At 43.5% G+C, this 17146-nt stretch overlaps 1 protein-coding gene and 1 long non-coding RNA gene across 2 annotated transcripts; one reads left to right on the forward strand and one right to left on the reverse strand.

Annotated features, from left to right (window-relative positions):
* The first annotated feature begins 3222 nt into the window (after positions 1-3222).
* On the forward strand, positions 3223-7439 carry LOC309638043. The gene is made up of 2 exons (XR_014250972.1): positions 3223-4898; positions 5593-7439. It is a non-coding gene; the product is annotated as an uncharacterized lncRNA (long non-coding RNA).
* LSM3 (LSM3 homolog, U6 small nuclear RNA and mRNA degradation associated) lies at positions 7276-17115 on the reverse strand. The gene is made up of 4 exons (XM_082413522.1): positions 16957-17115; positions 14629-14739; positions 12307-12402; positions 7276-7681 (listed from the first exon to the last, which is right to left on the reverse strand). The coding sequence occupies exons 1-4, from the start codon at positions 16975-16977 to the stop codon at positions 7601-7603; spliced, it is 309 nt and encodes a 102-aa protein (XP_082269648.1). The 5' UTR covers positions 16978-17115; the 3' UTR covers positions 7276-7600.
* Between the last annotated feature and the right edge of the window lie 31 nt (positions 17116-17146).

Raw genomic sequence — 17146 nt, forward strand, 5'->3', positions numbered from 1 at the left:
GTTATTTCAGCCCTGGGTTTTTCCTGGGCAAGAGCTGACAGTGATGTCATCATCTCGTGATGCTGCTGGGTGACCTTGTTCACAGAGCTGGTTCCACTCATTTCTCTTGTACCCTAATATTGAACTGAGAAAAACACTGCTGAGAATCAAGGAGGGAGAGCGTCGAGACTCTGCACAAGGGAAGACCCCTTGACCTCTCATCTGATTTCCAAATACTTTTCATGATTAGCTTTTATCCGACCCACTTTCTAGCAGTCCTCAGCCTGGAAAAGCCTTTAAGGAAAAACAATGCAAAAAGAGATCAATGAGATTATTATTTTTTTAATGTTGTAGTAGACTCAGCCAGGCAGAAACTATGAACTCATAAAGAACAGCTTTGATCCTTATTATAAGACAGAGAAATATTTACGAGTGGTCTTTTGCACTATGGACCAACCAAAGAGGCCTGAAAGGCAGACAGGAGGAGACAAGAAGAACGGTACATGGAGCCGCTGGCTTAATTAAGGAAAACAAAGATATTCTGGGCTCCTACTGCATGCAGGCCCTGAGCCAGATCCTGGGTGGATGCCAGTGAATGCTTAGCCTCTTCATGAGGTGGGCATGGCTACCATCCTCGGTTTATGGAGGAAGAAACTGAAGAGCAGAGGCCAGACCTGTTGTTCACCTAGTAAGCAGTGGTGCGGGGAAATGAATGCAAGGCTTCCTGACTCCAGATCTGTACTGTTCACCTAGCACACAATTGTTGGCTTTCGAATACCATAACCAAGAGTTTTTCAAGAACTCCAAACTGAGGCTCTCTTAATCAGTAACAGAATGATCGCAGCCTTCCCCCCAACACACAGTGTTTAGGTTGAAAGGACACTGCACAGATGAAGGCACTGAGGCTGTGAGCAGGTAAGAGATCTGCTCGACAGCGGCAGCATCTGGACTCAAACCCTGACAAAAGCTCTCCGACCACCTGTCGACCACATGCACACACAGGACAGAGTGCTGACAAAAGGCATGTTGTTTGGGATGTGGTCTTGTCAACAATCATTTTAATTCAGTAAGATGTGGGCACGAGGGACATTTCACCCTACAACTTAGTCCCTGGGGCCTAACAGCATGCTGTTTTCTTTCCTTCTTTGATCCTGGCGGCAACAGATATTGTTGGGTTAGAGCTCCACAAACTGTGTGGATTTAAGGAAATAAGTGGCGCAGACTTTGTTGGCCAGCATGAATCAGCGCTGACTGCAAACCAAGAAATGTGGAGGCAGAGAAGCAGAGAGCACAGCGCCACCTGCTGCTGACACCTGAGATGGCAGTGGAGGCACGCTCTGAGCTGGGCGCTGGGTTAGGAGCACAAGCCCATGGTGGGGGGGGGTGTCAAATTCTCCCTGCATTTCCCTCATGTGAGGCCAGAAGGGGTCCGAGGCTTGCCAAAATTCACAAAACACGGATGAGAGAGCTATTTCCACCTCTGTTCTTCCCACCAGGCCACCTGAGGGGAGAGCAGTCATTTCCCCTCACAGGAACGGACTCCCAGCCGTCCTCTGCCTCAAGAAGGAAGATCCCTCCCTTTGAGAAGGGAAGGCCCTTATTGGTGGTAACACCTCCCACGAGAGGGAACATGCCTCTGGCTCAGGACCTCCATCTCTCTCCAGAAGAGAAGAGGAAACACAAGCAGTGCCTGGTGCACAGCCCCAGGTCCTGCTTCATGGGTGAGAGATGCCCAGTGAGCCACGAAATCACCCACTGGAGCCACGCACATGGCAGCTTTGCACGTTGGTTGCTCCACTGTCCTCAGCAGGCCACAGGAGGAAAAGCAGAACTTACAGACACAGACAGCACTAAAAGCACTCTGAACCAAGATGAGTGGGAAACCATACCAATAAACAAGTTTTGAATTTTTTTAAAAAAAAAGAGAGAGAGAAGGGAAGGGAGGGAGGGAGGGAGGGAAAGGAAGGGAGGTGTTAGTGTGTGATCAGGAGCGGACCGTGCAGACTACACATCACGTAACACCAGGGGCTGCGTGTGGGCCCTCAGCTCCTCCCCCTCCTGCTGTTGGTCTCCCTGCAGACCCCTGACCAGGCAACACTGCTCTCGCCTCAGAGCTTCTGCACGGCTCCAGGGGCCTGGACTAATGCTCCTTCCTGCTACTCAGATGTCTGCTCAAACATTACCTACTTAGACCACCTTCCACTGAGCCACGCTGTGTGCTCAACACCTGACCCTCCACGTGCCTCACGGCACCAGCACTGTGCACTCAGTTTGTGTTTTCAGTCCTCCATGGACAGAGCCTGGCACTGAGAAGACATTTGAGAATAAATTTTAATTGACTGAATTAAATTATTTCACATTCATGGTCCTCCTGGAATCTATCTGGGGAGAAAGAGTGGGGATAGTTGAAATAAGATGAGTAAGTGACCAGAGCAAACTGAACAGGCCTCCCAGTACTGCCTCCCTTTCTGTGACTTCTGAACCCGGGGTCTGTGATGTGTCTGCAACATTCCAGGCTCCGTCCTGGGCTTCTTATAGAAAAGCTTTCCAACCCTTACAGGCTGACCTTAGGGCATAAGTAATTTGCCCAGCTGGCCCGTGGCACAGCTGGGATTTGTAGCCAGGTTTATCTGACTTGACCACATCTCCAGACTCTGTGGTCAGTCTTCCAACCCACCAAGGGCAACTCCGGGGGTCCTGTCAACACCTAGAGCCCAGATCCCCATAGCGCTGTAGGTGGGTAGGATGACTGCCAAGAAAAAAATTCCTCTGATTGTAATCAATATCAGAACCTGTGGTGGGGCATGCTACTTCCACATCCAGGAAACTTCTAGAAGCAGCCAAGAAAATAAGAACTTACGTGCTCCAGGTATTAAAATTGAGCAATGGATCTAAAAGGAATTAAAACACTTGGCGGACTTCCCTTGTGGCTGAGTGGTTAAGAATCCTCCTGCCAATGCAGGGGACACGGGTTTGAGCCCTGGTCCGGGAAGATCCCACGTGCCGTGGAGCAACTAAGCCCGTGCGCCACAAATACTGAGCCCGCATGCCACAACTACTGAGCCTGCGCACCTAGAGCCCATGCTCTGCAACGAGAAGCCACCGCATTAAGAAGCCCGCACGCTACAATGAAGAGTAGCCCCTGCTCGCCACAACTAGAGAAAGCCCGCGTGCAGCAACGTAGATCCAATGCAGCCAAAAATAAATAAATTTAAAAAAAAAATAAAACGCTTGGCTTTATTTTCTTGGTGTTAGTTTTCCATGTAAATTGATAATTAGGTATCTACTGTTGGCATATACTGCTATTCTCAGGTAAATGGTAATGGGGGCAAGATGGCTAGAAGGGCAAAAAGTGTCCAGTTGTGGGCAGGACATCACAAGTATCTGGAAAACAATGTGCAATGGTACTTTGAAAGTACCATTTGCCCTGAATGGATAAAGAAGTTGCGATATACATATATATATATATATATATTTTTTTAAATGATGGCATATTATTCATCCACGAGAAAAGAAGAAATCCTGCCATTTGCAACAATGTAGATAGACCTTGAGGGCATTATGCTAAGTGAAATAAGCCAAACAAACACTGCATGTATCATATGTGGAATTAAAAAAAAAAAGGAAAAAGTCAAACTCGTAGAAAAATGGTTTCCAAGGGCTGGAGGGTGGTAGAAACAGGGAGAGGCTGGTATAAACATACAGACTTTCAGGTATGAGTAATATCTGACAATTTAATGTAAACCATGGTGACTAAGTTGACAACACTGTATTACATAATCTAAATTTGCTGAGAGTAGAACTTAAAGTTCTCATCACACAGACATACACACAAAAGATGAATATGAGGTGACGGATGTGTTAATTAACCAGATGGTGGGAATCCTTTCACAATGTATACTTATATCAAATCACAATGCCCACTTTAAATATCTTACGATTTTGTCAATTATGCCTCAATAAAGCTGAAAAAGAGTACCATTTACCCTTTCCACACATAGTGTTGTCACTGGCTTTCTTATGGTTTAATTACTCAGTCATTCAGCATTTACTGGGGACACACTCCTGGCCAAGCCCTGGGCCGGGGTTGTGACGATGGTCCCTGCTCACAAAAAGCCACTTGTTGGGTGGGGCTCGCTGTTTCTCACTCATATCCTGCAAGTACCCCACCCTCCTCAGAGCCCTGAGGACTCCAATACCTACTCTCAGCCGAATACCCTCTTGTGTTGCAGGTCCACCTTGGCCCCCCAAGAGGACTCGTTACTATCAGGCCCAGTCATGGAACACATCTAAGCTCCTTCCACACTGACCGACCCCGCTCAGGGTGCTCGAGGGCCTCCTACTAGAGTCCAGAGCGATGTCTTCAAATCGTAATGTCTGCTATGAGGTGTGTTCCAAGAAATTTGTTACTAATAATCAAGTATCAAAAGGGCTTATTTTTGTAGAAGTGAGAGGAGACTACAAATTATCCTTACGTAACAGGCATTCTTTGTCTCCAGCTCCCATCCACTCTTTCCCCTGGTTCCCTTTAGAGAAGTTACCCCTCTCCACCCTCAGACCACATAGCCCAGGCAGGGATAATCTGACTCTTAGTTCCAATCAGAACCCTGCATTCTCTTGGCCATGATGACTAGCCATGGACCAGCCCGTGAGCCAATCGAGAATGAGATCACTGCAGCTGGCAAGCAGGTACGTTGTACGCCTGGATCTGCTACCAGGCAGGGATTGCCCAAGAATGAAATCCACATAGCTCAGCAGAGCTGAGGGACACAAACATCAATGAGCCTCTCGTTGCTGCCAGGATGACTCCTGGAATTTTCAGTGACTCTCCCTGTCCGGTGCAGGTGAGCATTGCTCACAGCTGGCAACTGCTCACACAATGGAACATTCTTCCCCTCTGACTACAGGCTAAAATCAACGTAGGTATATATTACAGGCATTTCTCGTTTATTGTGCTTCACTTTATTGCGTTTTTTTCACAAATTGTGGCAACCCTGCATTGTTTATTGGCGCCATTTTTTCCAACAGCATTTGCTCAGTTCATGTCTCTATGCCACATTTTAGTAATTCCTGCAATATTTCAAACTTTTTCATTGTTATATTTGCTATGGTGATCTGTGATCAGTGATCTTTGACGTTACTGTTGCAAAAAGATTTAGACTGGCTGAAGGCTCAGAGGATGGTTAGCATGTTTTAGCAATAAAGTATTTTTTAATTAAGGCATGTACATTTTTTAGACCTAATGCTATTGCACACTTAAAAGACTACAGTATAGTGTAAACATAACTTTTACATGCCCTGGGAAAACAAAAAACCCGTGACTCGCTTTATTGCAGTGGTCTGGAACTAAACCTGCAATAGCCCCGCGGTCTGTCTGTATATGTAATAAAAGTGTGAAAACAGCCTAGTTTGGGCAGATCTACAAAACCACTATTTAAAATGTGTGAAAATTGCCCACTTGTAGCTAATGCTTTTAGTCTTACTTGCGATACTCAAGTTACTCAGATTTCAATTTGGGCACATTTCATCTCAAAGCTGAGTGTGTAGTTCCATGTTCCGTCTGTCCAGCTTTCTTTGTGGGAAGCCGCGACAATTCACGACAATCTCTTTCAGGAATCCACCAACGCGGGGATCCAGGTATGGCATCTGCTTGAGAGGTTTCCAAAGGAAAAACGGGTAGAAGGCTCCCCTTGATTTATGTGACACCGCGTTGCAGAAACCACCAGTCACCAGCTCCAACGACAACGGGCCGTCCAGCTGGCCAGAGCTCAGTGTGCTGTGTGGCACCAGAAGTCCAAGGCGGGGCTCCGGGGGCCCTCTCAGAGGGCAGCGCCCCTGCAGACCTGGAGAGAAAGCCTTGATGGGGGTCTGTGGCAGGACGCTGCTTGAGCGGCCCCTGCTGTGGACTGGGTCCCAGCTCCAACCCTCCAGGCAGGTAGCCTGAGCTCCAAAAGGGCTCGCAAAACCCCCGTCTGGTAACATGCAGATGGTTATCCTGCAGTTAAATCTTTTGTTGCCCCCTCCCTGTACCTTAGCAGCCAGGAGTAAGTGGACATTTGTACGGGGCTGCTGAGTTTTATGTGCACGCGATGGCAACTGTGTCCGATTGTAAGGTTCATGGTTTTCATAAACGTGTGTGTGTACACAAGTCCTCACAGCCAAAAAAAAGTTCTGCTGTAACCTATCAATTTTAGCAGAAAAAAGAGAAAGATAACCAAGAACGAAGTAGAATAAGTATTCAGGAATTAGGCACGGATATCAGATGCCACTAAAAATAAATGCAACGTGGAGAGAACCGCAGAGTGGCCGTCATGGCTGTGGTGGACATTAGGAGCCAGAGCTGCACCACACGCCTGGCCCACTCACTCACACAGGTACTTCCTCAGACCCACAGACAAGCAACGAAAGCTCGTGGAGCTTCAGTTTCTCGTAACATCCTGCAGGAGAGTCGTTGCAGGGATTAAATAGGAAGCCGTACACAAAATGCCTCTGCCTGGTGTACTCTGTTCAACAAAAGATGGCAATTATTACATGTATCACCATCATGAGCACTTAGGCGAGCATTCTACTCAGAAAGGGGGATCTGAAGGATCAACCACTTGCTACCATCAGAACCACAGTCCCATTCCTTCAACAGCGAACAGGCTGCTGTAAACAGGTTACGTCCTGGGGCTACTGAAGCCTGCGGACAAAGTGCGGGGTGGCAGAAGGGAGTGGTTCTCTCCTGTCTACTCACGTAAGGTAAGGCATCTGTCAGCTTGCCCACAGTTGTTTTTTTCTTCTCCACTAACTTGCAGGAACAGGCACAATAAATAAAACGAAACCTTATTACACAATGTCTTAACGAAAGCATTTTTCTTGCATGTGGCTTAAAATATTGTGCATATGTTAGCATATTGTGGTAGATAATGGATTAACAACCACTGAAGCCTGGCCTTAGAAATAATCCGGCCAGACAGAAGTAAGAGAACCAGGCTCCCATCTTTCACTGCAGTGCCAGTGTTTACAACGAGAGCCCCACCACCACGCCCGCCCACCCATGGTGCTCTTCTCTGTGCTCTCACGGCATCCCATACGTGCATGACGCCATCAGCCCTGACCTCACTGTCCTGCAGTTACTGGCTCCAACAACTGCCTTTCCAGAAGACTCCAGGGAGGGAAGCAAATGGACAAAACTGTCGTTCCCAGGACTCAACTTGGTGCCACAAACATAGTAGATGCAACACAAAAGTGTACAAATAAAGTGAATGGAACACATGTGCTTATTTGAAAGAATTCACAAGACAGGAGACTGCATTAAAAATCAAAAAAGGAAACATCAAATTTAATTTAAAGAAAGAAACCCAGAAATTGTCCGAAAAAACAATGGAGCAAATCAACTCCTGAAAAAGTTCTGCATCTTGGTGATCACGTTCTTTGGAAGGGTTGGAGAAAAATAAAAATGCCATTTAGCTTAAGAATTTGTGAGTTATCTGCAAATCAACTTATTTCAGAAGTGGAAGAATTCGTGGTTATTTCTTAAAATCAAAACGTACGCCGGTTTCTCTTTTGAATATCTTCTACATTTAAAGAGGCAATCATACAAAATCTCCTATTTTCCACACAGGATAAATCCTTTGTTTCAACCAACTCTCAATGGTGGGGCAACTAGCACAACACCGTCTCCCCGGACAAAGAGCATTGGAATATTCCGTTTTGTTGACTGGAAGAGGAAAAAAAAAAAAAACACAGAACACATTTATACAAATTTGTAGTAGTATTATTTATTTTTCGAGAGAGAAATTTGAAAACAAAAAACCATAGATTCATCATAACACAAACAAATTGCTTAAAAAACCTGATCACTTACCTTTGTGGCACAAAGAACCATCTACTAACTGTTTCTTTTCCTGGAACACAACTGGGGCAGAGGCCTTAGCTATCCACCCAGCCCTTTCTGCCCCTCTTCTTGGCACACAGCTAGACCACGTTTCTCATGCTCCCTGCCAACCAGATGGTGCCACGGACTGGGTTTTAACCAATGGAAAGTGAACAGAAGTGATGACCAACCCCTAAACCTCCCACAAAGGCGCCTCTGTGTTCTCCCCCGGCCATGGACTCAGATTATGGAGAACCCTGGGGATGGCAGAGCCAGGAAGCCTGGGTCCCTGACTGAGCATCTGGGAGAAAGCTACTACACTGACCTAAAACCTCACTAAAGACTGTTGTGTGGGTACAAATAAAATCCTACTGTGCTAAGCCCTCATGTGTTGCTTCTATGTGCTACTGCACTCATATACAGAATGGATACCTTCTGCGTTAGCCTAGGGGACAAGCCTTAGGCTGTAAGGAAACAGATATGGAAGGTCTGAAATTTTCTCATGCCTCGGCAAAACATTAAGTAAAACTGTTGCCTGCAACGACTCCAAAAGTAGCCCAAAAGATGTCCCAAACCTATAGGTTCTGGGGAAGAGGTTGGAAAAAGCCAAACATTAGTAGTGTTGCTGTTAACCTGATGCACTGGGCAGGGCAGTTTAAGGAAGAGATGAGCTTAGGTGAGAACTAGCTGGTTTTCAAGCAGAGATTATAAGAAACAGCATTCATGAGGTCATAAAAGCCAACTGTTTTTAAACTCCAAACTGTGGACAATAAGCAGGAAAAAAAGCTTTGAGGAACAAAGCAGCCTGTAAATCTTCTCAGTTAAACAAACTCAGCCCTGAGGGGAAGACCAGATGAAGGGTGTTCCTTTCCCACCCAAACTTACTTTAGCAAATGACCCAAGGTAGTCAACATTAATTTGTGGGAGAGGAAGTTACACATATTAGAGGTGAGGAACTAAAGAAATAAAGGTGTCTACAAGTTCTGTACAGAAAAAGACTTTGAGGTGACTTGCCCAAAGAATTGATTGGAGGTACACAGATCAGAAATATATGAAGTCATAAGTTTTTAAAGAAATGGTATAGCCAAAGAACCAATACATAGCCTGGCTAAAAAAAGCCTTTGACAATTTCAGTCTTCCAGCATAAGTGAGACGTTTCTGTGAATGTTCTGCAGCCCCCAGATTTAGCAAATAAAAATACAGGTCGCCCAATTAAATTTGAATTATAGATAAACGAAAAAGAATTTTTTTTAGTATGTCCCAAATATCGCACAGGACATACATGACCTAACCAAGGGATTTCTTCTACTACTCATGCCTCCCCAGGGGATCCATCACTGCAAAGGACCAGTAACTGCTCTACGTCCCCGTTCTTTCCTTTTCTGAAAGGGAGTTTTTATGGCAGCGGATATCCTGTCCCTGCTGTGCTACAGTGGAGGTGGGAGGGGCAATGACAATTAATTTATCCTTTTTAGCTTACAGGAATCTGTACCACAACTGACCACATGTAGATCCGACAGGAAACTCTCTCTCCGCCAGGCAGAAAATATTGGTAATAGCTATGTCTTCAGAACTTTTTTAAAATTTAAGAACCATGTTTTATGAGCTTCTTGGGCACTGGAACTAACATAAAAGGAGAACCCCCAACAGTAAATTCAAGTAGTACCTATAAATTTAGTATGCTAAATCAAGTACACTTACGTGTCATCCACGAATGTATCTAACTCTTTCCCAGATAATACACTCTCCGGGCAGTGGTTCTCAAGTTTCAATGTGCATAAGATCACGTTTAAGGCTGTTCCCTGGCTCCATGCCCAGAGATCCTCACTCAGTAGGCCAGGGTGTGGCCCATGAACCTGCATTTCCAACACACTCCAGGTCTGCCCATACTCCTGGTTTGAGGAACACACTCTGAGAATCACTCTGAGAGAAACAAGGATCATGTCTGTTGTCTGCTACTAGGAAGCAGCACTGCCTTCTGGTTTCCTTCTAGTTGCAAAAGGCAACCTAGTCTTACCATAGCCAGTTCAGTGAAGGAGTCAGCACTCATCAAAATAACTGATATATTTTACTCAAATCCCTCATTCAGGAGTCATACTTCTGAACTAAAAAGTTCCAACCTTACCTTCATATGGAAACCACTTCATCCGAAATGATTCTCTATTAATTCAATTATAGTTTTCTGGAGATCCAAGTAAGCAGCTTCTATGATCACCCCCAAGGATCCCTGCCTCCTGGTGTTCACCCACTTGTGTAACCCCCTCCTTCTGAGTGTGGGTAAAATTTGTGCCTTGCTTCTAACCAGTAGAATACTACAAAGTTAGTGGGATGTCACTATCATGATTAGGTTACATAAGATAGTTCCTTCCACCTTGCTAGCCAGCTCTCTTGCTGGGTTTGATAAAGCAAGCTGCCGGTGGTAGAGGCCCTGCAGCAAGGAACTGAGGCGCTCTCAGTCCAAAACCCTCGAGGAAATGAATCCTCTCAACAACCACGAGAGTGAGCTTAGAGGCAGAACCTTCCCCACTTTAGCCTTCAGATGAGACCCCAGCCCTTGTGCAGCCCTGTGAGAAACCCTGAAGCAGAGGACCCAGCTAAGCCAGGACACCTGACCCACACAAACTGTGAGCTAATCAATGTGCGTACTTTTAAGCCACTAAGTTTTTGGCTGACTTGTTATGTAAAATTCTGAGATATAAGGTCCAAATAACTGAGAAAATCATGAACAGAAACAGGGAATTGAGAATGACCTCATTTTGAAGGTGAAGAACACCAGAAGTTTAGTTTTATATATACCGAGTTTGAGATAACACCCAACGTGGATATATTTTCAATAAGAATATTGGAAATGAGAGAGTGAAGCTCAGAAAAGAAAAAAGCTGGAGGCACAGATTTATCCATAATCATAATGGCCACCAATCACCACTTGCCGCCAGCTTTACAAGCACCAAATTCAGTGCAACCTGTGATAATCCTGGGAGGAAGGCACAATTATTGTATTGGCATTTTACAGAGGAGGTCCCTGAGGCTTAAAAAATTTCTAGAACGTGCCCAAGGTCACATAACTAATCATCAGCAGCCAGGATTTGAACCGAGATCTGTTAAGCCAGAGCTCAAGCTTTCATGCTGTACTATTATTACAGATTGATGGCTTATAACAAACAGTAATTAGTAAATGACATCTGAGGGGAATGAGGGGAAAAAAAAAAAAGCAGATTAAAAAAAATCCCACGTTCAGAGGGAGAAAGAAAACTAGCCACGGAGTTGGGAGTGGCTGAAAAGAGGAGGAAGGCCGGGATAAAGCAGAACCACAAAAACCAACAAAGGCTGACATCTGAACACTTACTACGTGCCTGTCGCCACCTGAAGGCTTTTCACGGAATCTCTCAATGAATCCTCAATAGCTGTATGAAGTGAGTCGTATTACCATCCCCATTTTACAGATACAGAAACTCAGTCACAGACAAGTTGGTACAATTATATAGCTGGTAAGCAAGGGAGTCAAGATGTGAATCCAGGCGGTCCTGAGGGCCACAGTGGCTTCTCAATACTTAAAAGACTGAACAACAAAATGTGCCAATATCTGGAAGATCTGCATAATCCAGTGAACCAATATTTTCCAAACGACCAGAGTTTGATGTTACAAAATCATGCATATATAAAAAATCCATTCCAAGCGCAAGGTAGACCAATGAATTTGCATATAACAAGAGTATGAAAAGTTCACTGATATAGTTTCAGATTCTACACTACAACTAACCTTTAAGAAACTACCGCTTGCTGAGTTTGGGTGTAGTATCAAAGGCAAGTATCCACAAGAAATACTCCTCCCTTTCCAACTACCTATCTGTGTGACATTCACAATATAGCGCAACAGATTAAATGCAGAAACAGAGATGTGAGTAACTAGCTGTTGTCTATTAAGCCAAGCATTTGCAAAACATAAAACAAAGACACTTCTCACTGAATATTTTGTTTTAGAAAATATAGCTATTATTCATAAAAATGTTACTTATGTCAAAATGTAATAGATTTATTATTTTTAATGAGTTAAATATTTTAAAAATTTCTCAGTTTTAGTTTCTAGTAAGTACTGATACATAAGTCCACATCAAACAAAACACTGTCCAGTATTACTGTTATACGCCAGCACACAGAGGCATCTTACACAGCCATATCTCAACGAATCTTGGCAACCCTACAACAGAAGTGACTGTATTCCTGCTTACCATTGAGGAAGTTACATCTGCAAAGGTACTTCCCTTGCCCAACGTACCCCAGATAGGCAGTGGCCAAGCCAGCACTGGAAACCAGGTCTGTCCAACCCCAATGCCTTTGGTTTTTTTAATTGCTACACTCTACTGAGTCCATGAATAGGTATCAAAACACGACAGGTTTTCCATAAATAACTGCTGGATTCTGAGAAAAACTGACATTTTAAAAGCGATGAATGGAACTGCATGACTTACTTTATATATCTCTTCATATGTTTCTTCATCAATTTCTATAGTCGTCACAGTTTCTTCCACGTCTCCCAATATCATATTTAAATGCTGATCATAAGCCTGAAGTGGGAAGGTGAGGGACCAAGAAATGTAATACGCAAATTAGGAAATAATAAACACGGCTTATAATATGCAAATCACTCAATTACCAGTAACACATAATACTTACACCACAAACTTTTACATTCAAATAAAAAATAATCCTGCTGTGCTAATATACTGTTTCTCTGCCAATCATCTCCAACGATAACTTAATTGACCTGATACAAATATAAAACTGTTATGGTCAAAAATGAATTACTCAAAATAATTTGAGATTATTTTTAAAGTGCCCACCCTATTTGTTATCTAAGGCAGTCACATAAATATTTATAATATTTAATTACGAAAAAAAGCCAGTTCATACACCTTTCAGTATACTTCTTTAAATTCCATCTGTAATAGCGTGACAAGAAAGATACAGTAAAGGAAATAAAATTCTTTAACTGCTAAGATGACGGCAATGCAGTCTCCTAAAAGCACAAGACCCTGTCACTCAACACGCCCTGTCCTAAACTAAACACCACAAAGTAAAGTAAGTAGAGCAACACCCTGCACATTATAGCCTCACCAGAACTAGCTTTTCAGCACCTGTGAGCTCGATCAACGAATATTGCAACTCAGATATTCAGGGATGTCCTCAATCCAAGCTCTAAGGCTCATGCATTTTACTAAAAGATGAAGCTCCAGGGGGTGGGAGGGAGGGAGTGGCTTGTTTAGAACCCACTTATGCTTACTTCTAGCCAAGTGTTAAATGGTTCACCAGCTCACATCAAAATAAAAATAGCCAATTAGCAACAAGGGGAACTGCTAGGCAAAGCAACAAACGGGGGCAAAGATCTACAGATGAGGGCCAGAAAACAAAAGGTTGGGGGTCATTCAGTACAGAGACAACTGAGTGTACGCAGGGAACTGAAGAAGCCTCCAAGGGTTAAGGCAACACGTCTGTCCTGGGGTGTTTGTCTACTTGCCACTGGCCCATGTGATTAAGTTCAATTCTATTTTTCTCTGCAAAGTTGCCACTATTCCATTACCCGGGGTTCCTCTTCCTTCCTATAATTTAAGACTACTGGGTCCCCACTTCCTTTCCAAGCACAGGAGGTTCTTTACCTTTAAGTTTCATGTTAGGTAGAATCATAGTACTTAAGAGGGGGCTGAAGTCAGACTGCCTAGGTTCCTAGTCTGGCCCTCTTTTTACTGGCTGTGTCACCTTAAGCAAAGTAACTTCATCTTTCTGAGCCTGAGCTTCTTCAAACGTAAAACGGGATAATGAGTATCTACCCTCATAGAGTTGTTATAGAGATTAAATAAGATATTACATGCAAAACACTTAAGAGTAACAGTACCTGGCATATAATTAATGCTCAATAAAAAGTAGCTATTTTTAATCACTTTAGGGTAGAATAGTAGTAATAAAAACAACTTAATCAGGAAAGTAACGAGTTATCAAGAAGAGGCAAAACCTTTAGTATACTCTCTTTATGAATAAATGGGACCACCTCAAGGGACCAATCCTATAGAAATATTTACAGATATACACAAAGATCGATGTATAAAAATGCTTATAGTAGTAAGAAATGGAAAACAATCTTAATATCACTGCTACCATATACAGAATTCTACATAATCATTTAAAAAAATAAAGGAGATTTATATGCACTCAGGATCAATAATTTCCAAGAATAATTAAGTGAAAAAGAAAGGTGTCCCCAAAATGTATAGCAAGATCACATTTACTTTTTTTTAGAGGTGGTGTATATAGTGCAAATATATACATACAGACACACCATTCTTGTATGTATGTGTAAATATACAGAAAAGACCTGAAAGACTATAGACTCAAAAGAAGAAATGGCATTTCCCCTTTTACTCTATGTATGTCTGTGCTGTCTAAAATTTTTCACAACAAAACACAAATTTATATATATGTCAGTAATTTAAAGAACACTTAAATGAGAATGGAGGACAAATAAATGTTATTTACAAATAAACACAGGAAAAAAATGAAAGAAATGAAAATATTCTTTAATAAACACAGCATTTCCGTTAAGAGAAATAAATGTTAACAATATGAATAAAATACAGTTGCATTTGGCTTTTGGGAATGTGGGTGACTTTCCACCTCCTCCTTGTCTACATTCAAACACTCTTCCAGAGTGGACAGTTTTCACATTTCAAAGGGGTGGGAGGAGGGAGCAATGGTAAGGAAATAATCTGATTTCAAGGTGACTTAGTAAATTTACTCACATGTAACCTGCCTCGAAGCTCTCTGTCGTTTCTCATTTTCACATAGATTCGTTCATCCAGACTGAGTCTGATGAGATCCAGAGGCTCTTCTACAGTGTTGGTAGTTTGTTGCTGATAAAAGAAACAGGCTTAGAAATACAGTACTAGAGAGTGAAGTGTCTGAACCATCGGTGCCCTGCATGACTGTGGGCAAATTACTTAACCCCTCTATGCCTCAGTCTCCTAATCTGCAAAATGTGTATAACGAAAGTGCCTACCTAACACTGTTGTTGTGAGGCTTAAATGACATATTTGAAGGCACAGAACAGTGCATGACACAGAGTAAGTGCTAGATAAATGAGGGCTGAAACATACATACACAGAAAGGAGTTATATGACAAAGTAATCATGACGGCACTCTGTTCCCTCAAAATCCAAACTGTCTGACCCCATTTCAGTGTGTAGGGAGTCACTCTCTCAGGGACTTGAGCTTTATCTCAAATATCATTTAGTAATTTGAAGAACTTACATTTAATGACTACCACATACTAGTCAGAATGCTAAGCAGAGATGAATGTTTGAGGGAGGATTATGAGTTCAGTACACGGCAAGTTGAGTTCAGGGTGCCATTTGGCCAGTAAGATGAATATATTTAGCAGGCAGTATAGAATACTGGTTGAAAGCATTGGCTTTGGAGTCAGGCAGTGTGGGTTCAATTCCTGACTCTGACACTTACAAACTGGGATTAAAAAATCATGCCATCTCTGATTCTCAGTTTCCTTGTTTACAAAATGAGGAAGCCACAATCTTCCCTTCATAATTCTTGTGAGGATTAGAGCTAATGTATTTAACTGAAGTATTTGATGTATTTTAAATAGTATCTGGCAAACAGAAAAGTACTTATAAATGGTTCTTTTTATTACTATTAAAGAACTGTTGGAAACAAGTCTCAAAGAGATCAGGGCTAGGATGACCAGGGTCCATATGGAAGGGATGCTTGAAGCCAGGAGAGTTGATAAGATTATTCAAGGAGAGCTGCTTCAGTAAGTACACAAGGCCAGTGGAGGAAGGTGACTGAATGTTACAGGCTCTACAGCCCTAAAGGGCTGGATGAGGGGAAAAAAAGAAGAAGAAGAAAAAATACTGACTCACCTAGTCCCCATCCCCAGTTCAATAGGTGTTTGTTAAGGACCAGCTAACCAAATACTAGATTACAATGATACAGAAGTCAGTCCCTGCCCTCAAGGAGTTCATTCTAGTGGGGAGAGGCATATAAACAAGTAATCATAACACTGTAAGGATATATACGTGACTGAGCCCTACTACCCACTGTCCACCCTTTTCATCCCGTAGTTTTAAACACTGCCTTTTCAAAGGGGACTCCCTGATCATTCGATTCATTCACTCAATTAGTATCTGTTGAGTGTTTCCAGCACCGTTCTAAACCCCGAGGACAGAACAGTGAACAAAACTCCTGCTCTTAAGGAACTCACATTCCAGTTGGGGGATACAGGCATTAAACAAAGAAGCATATACTTAATATGAACCAATAACATTCTATGAAGAAAAATTAAGCAGACTGGGAGAGTGCCGTTTGATGCAGGTAGCCAGAGAAGTCCTCTTTGAGGAGGTGAGATTTCAGTAGAAAGCTGAACAAGCTGTAACCTGATCCACAAAGATATCTGAGGAAGAGCACTTTTGGAAAGAAAGGCGAGCGCGTGAGAAAGCCTGCAGGACCATCAGTTATTGTGGATACCAGTTCCTTGCTTGTTGCCTTCATACCACATCACAGCCCCGTATATCGCGCACACTTATATTTACTTTTTACCCGTCCTTCCACGAATATAAACTTCAAGTGGGGCCAGGGACCACGTACGTCAATGCCAGTGTCCCTGGTGCTCAGAACGGTGTCCAACCACACAAAGACGATGCTCACTAGGTATTTGTTGACTGTGCAACAACTGCTGCGCTCAGTAACGATAACAACTCCTTAACTGTATTATCAGGCTTTCTATCAGAACCCCGACAGGTCCGTGAGGCAGGCAAGGATAATTATTCCCACCCTACAGAAAAAGGTGAGACTCAAGAGAAAGGAAGTGACGAGAGTGAGGAATAACTAGTTTCCAGCGGACTTCGAACAGAAAAAAAATCTCAGGGCCTGAGGCAAAATTGGGAGGAGGCGCGGTTAACCAAGAGGCAGATTAAGGCCGTGAAGACCCAGAAAGAGGCGGCGTGATTGGCCACGTTGCCGTGAGCTTGGAGAAAGCAACCCTGACAGGCAAAGTGGGGCAGAGCCAGGCCTGGGCGTGGGGAAGCCGCTCCGAAGCGAGTTCTTCAGAAGACACTCACCTGGTCCACGTCGTCCGCCATCTTTCAAACCCTGCGCTCTTTCCCGCCTCTCGCGAGAGCACGAGAACCCCCTCCGGTCTCGGGAAAGGCGAGGACCCAATGCACCGGAAGTAGAAAAAATCGGTTTTGCTGCTTCTTGCTTCCTGCAGTTGGCATTGGTCCTTTGGGGCTGGGGCGGAGCTTTATCAGG

This window comes from Balaenoptera physalus, assembly GCF_965194825.1.
Source record: "Balaenoptera physalus genome assembly, chromosome: 11".
NCBI classification, from domain to species: Eukaryota; Metazoa; Chordata; class Mammalia; order Artiodactyla; family Balaenopteridae; genus Balaenoptera; species Balaenoptera physalus.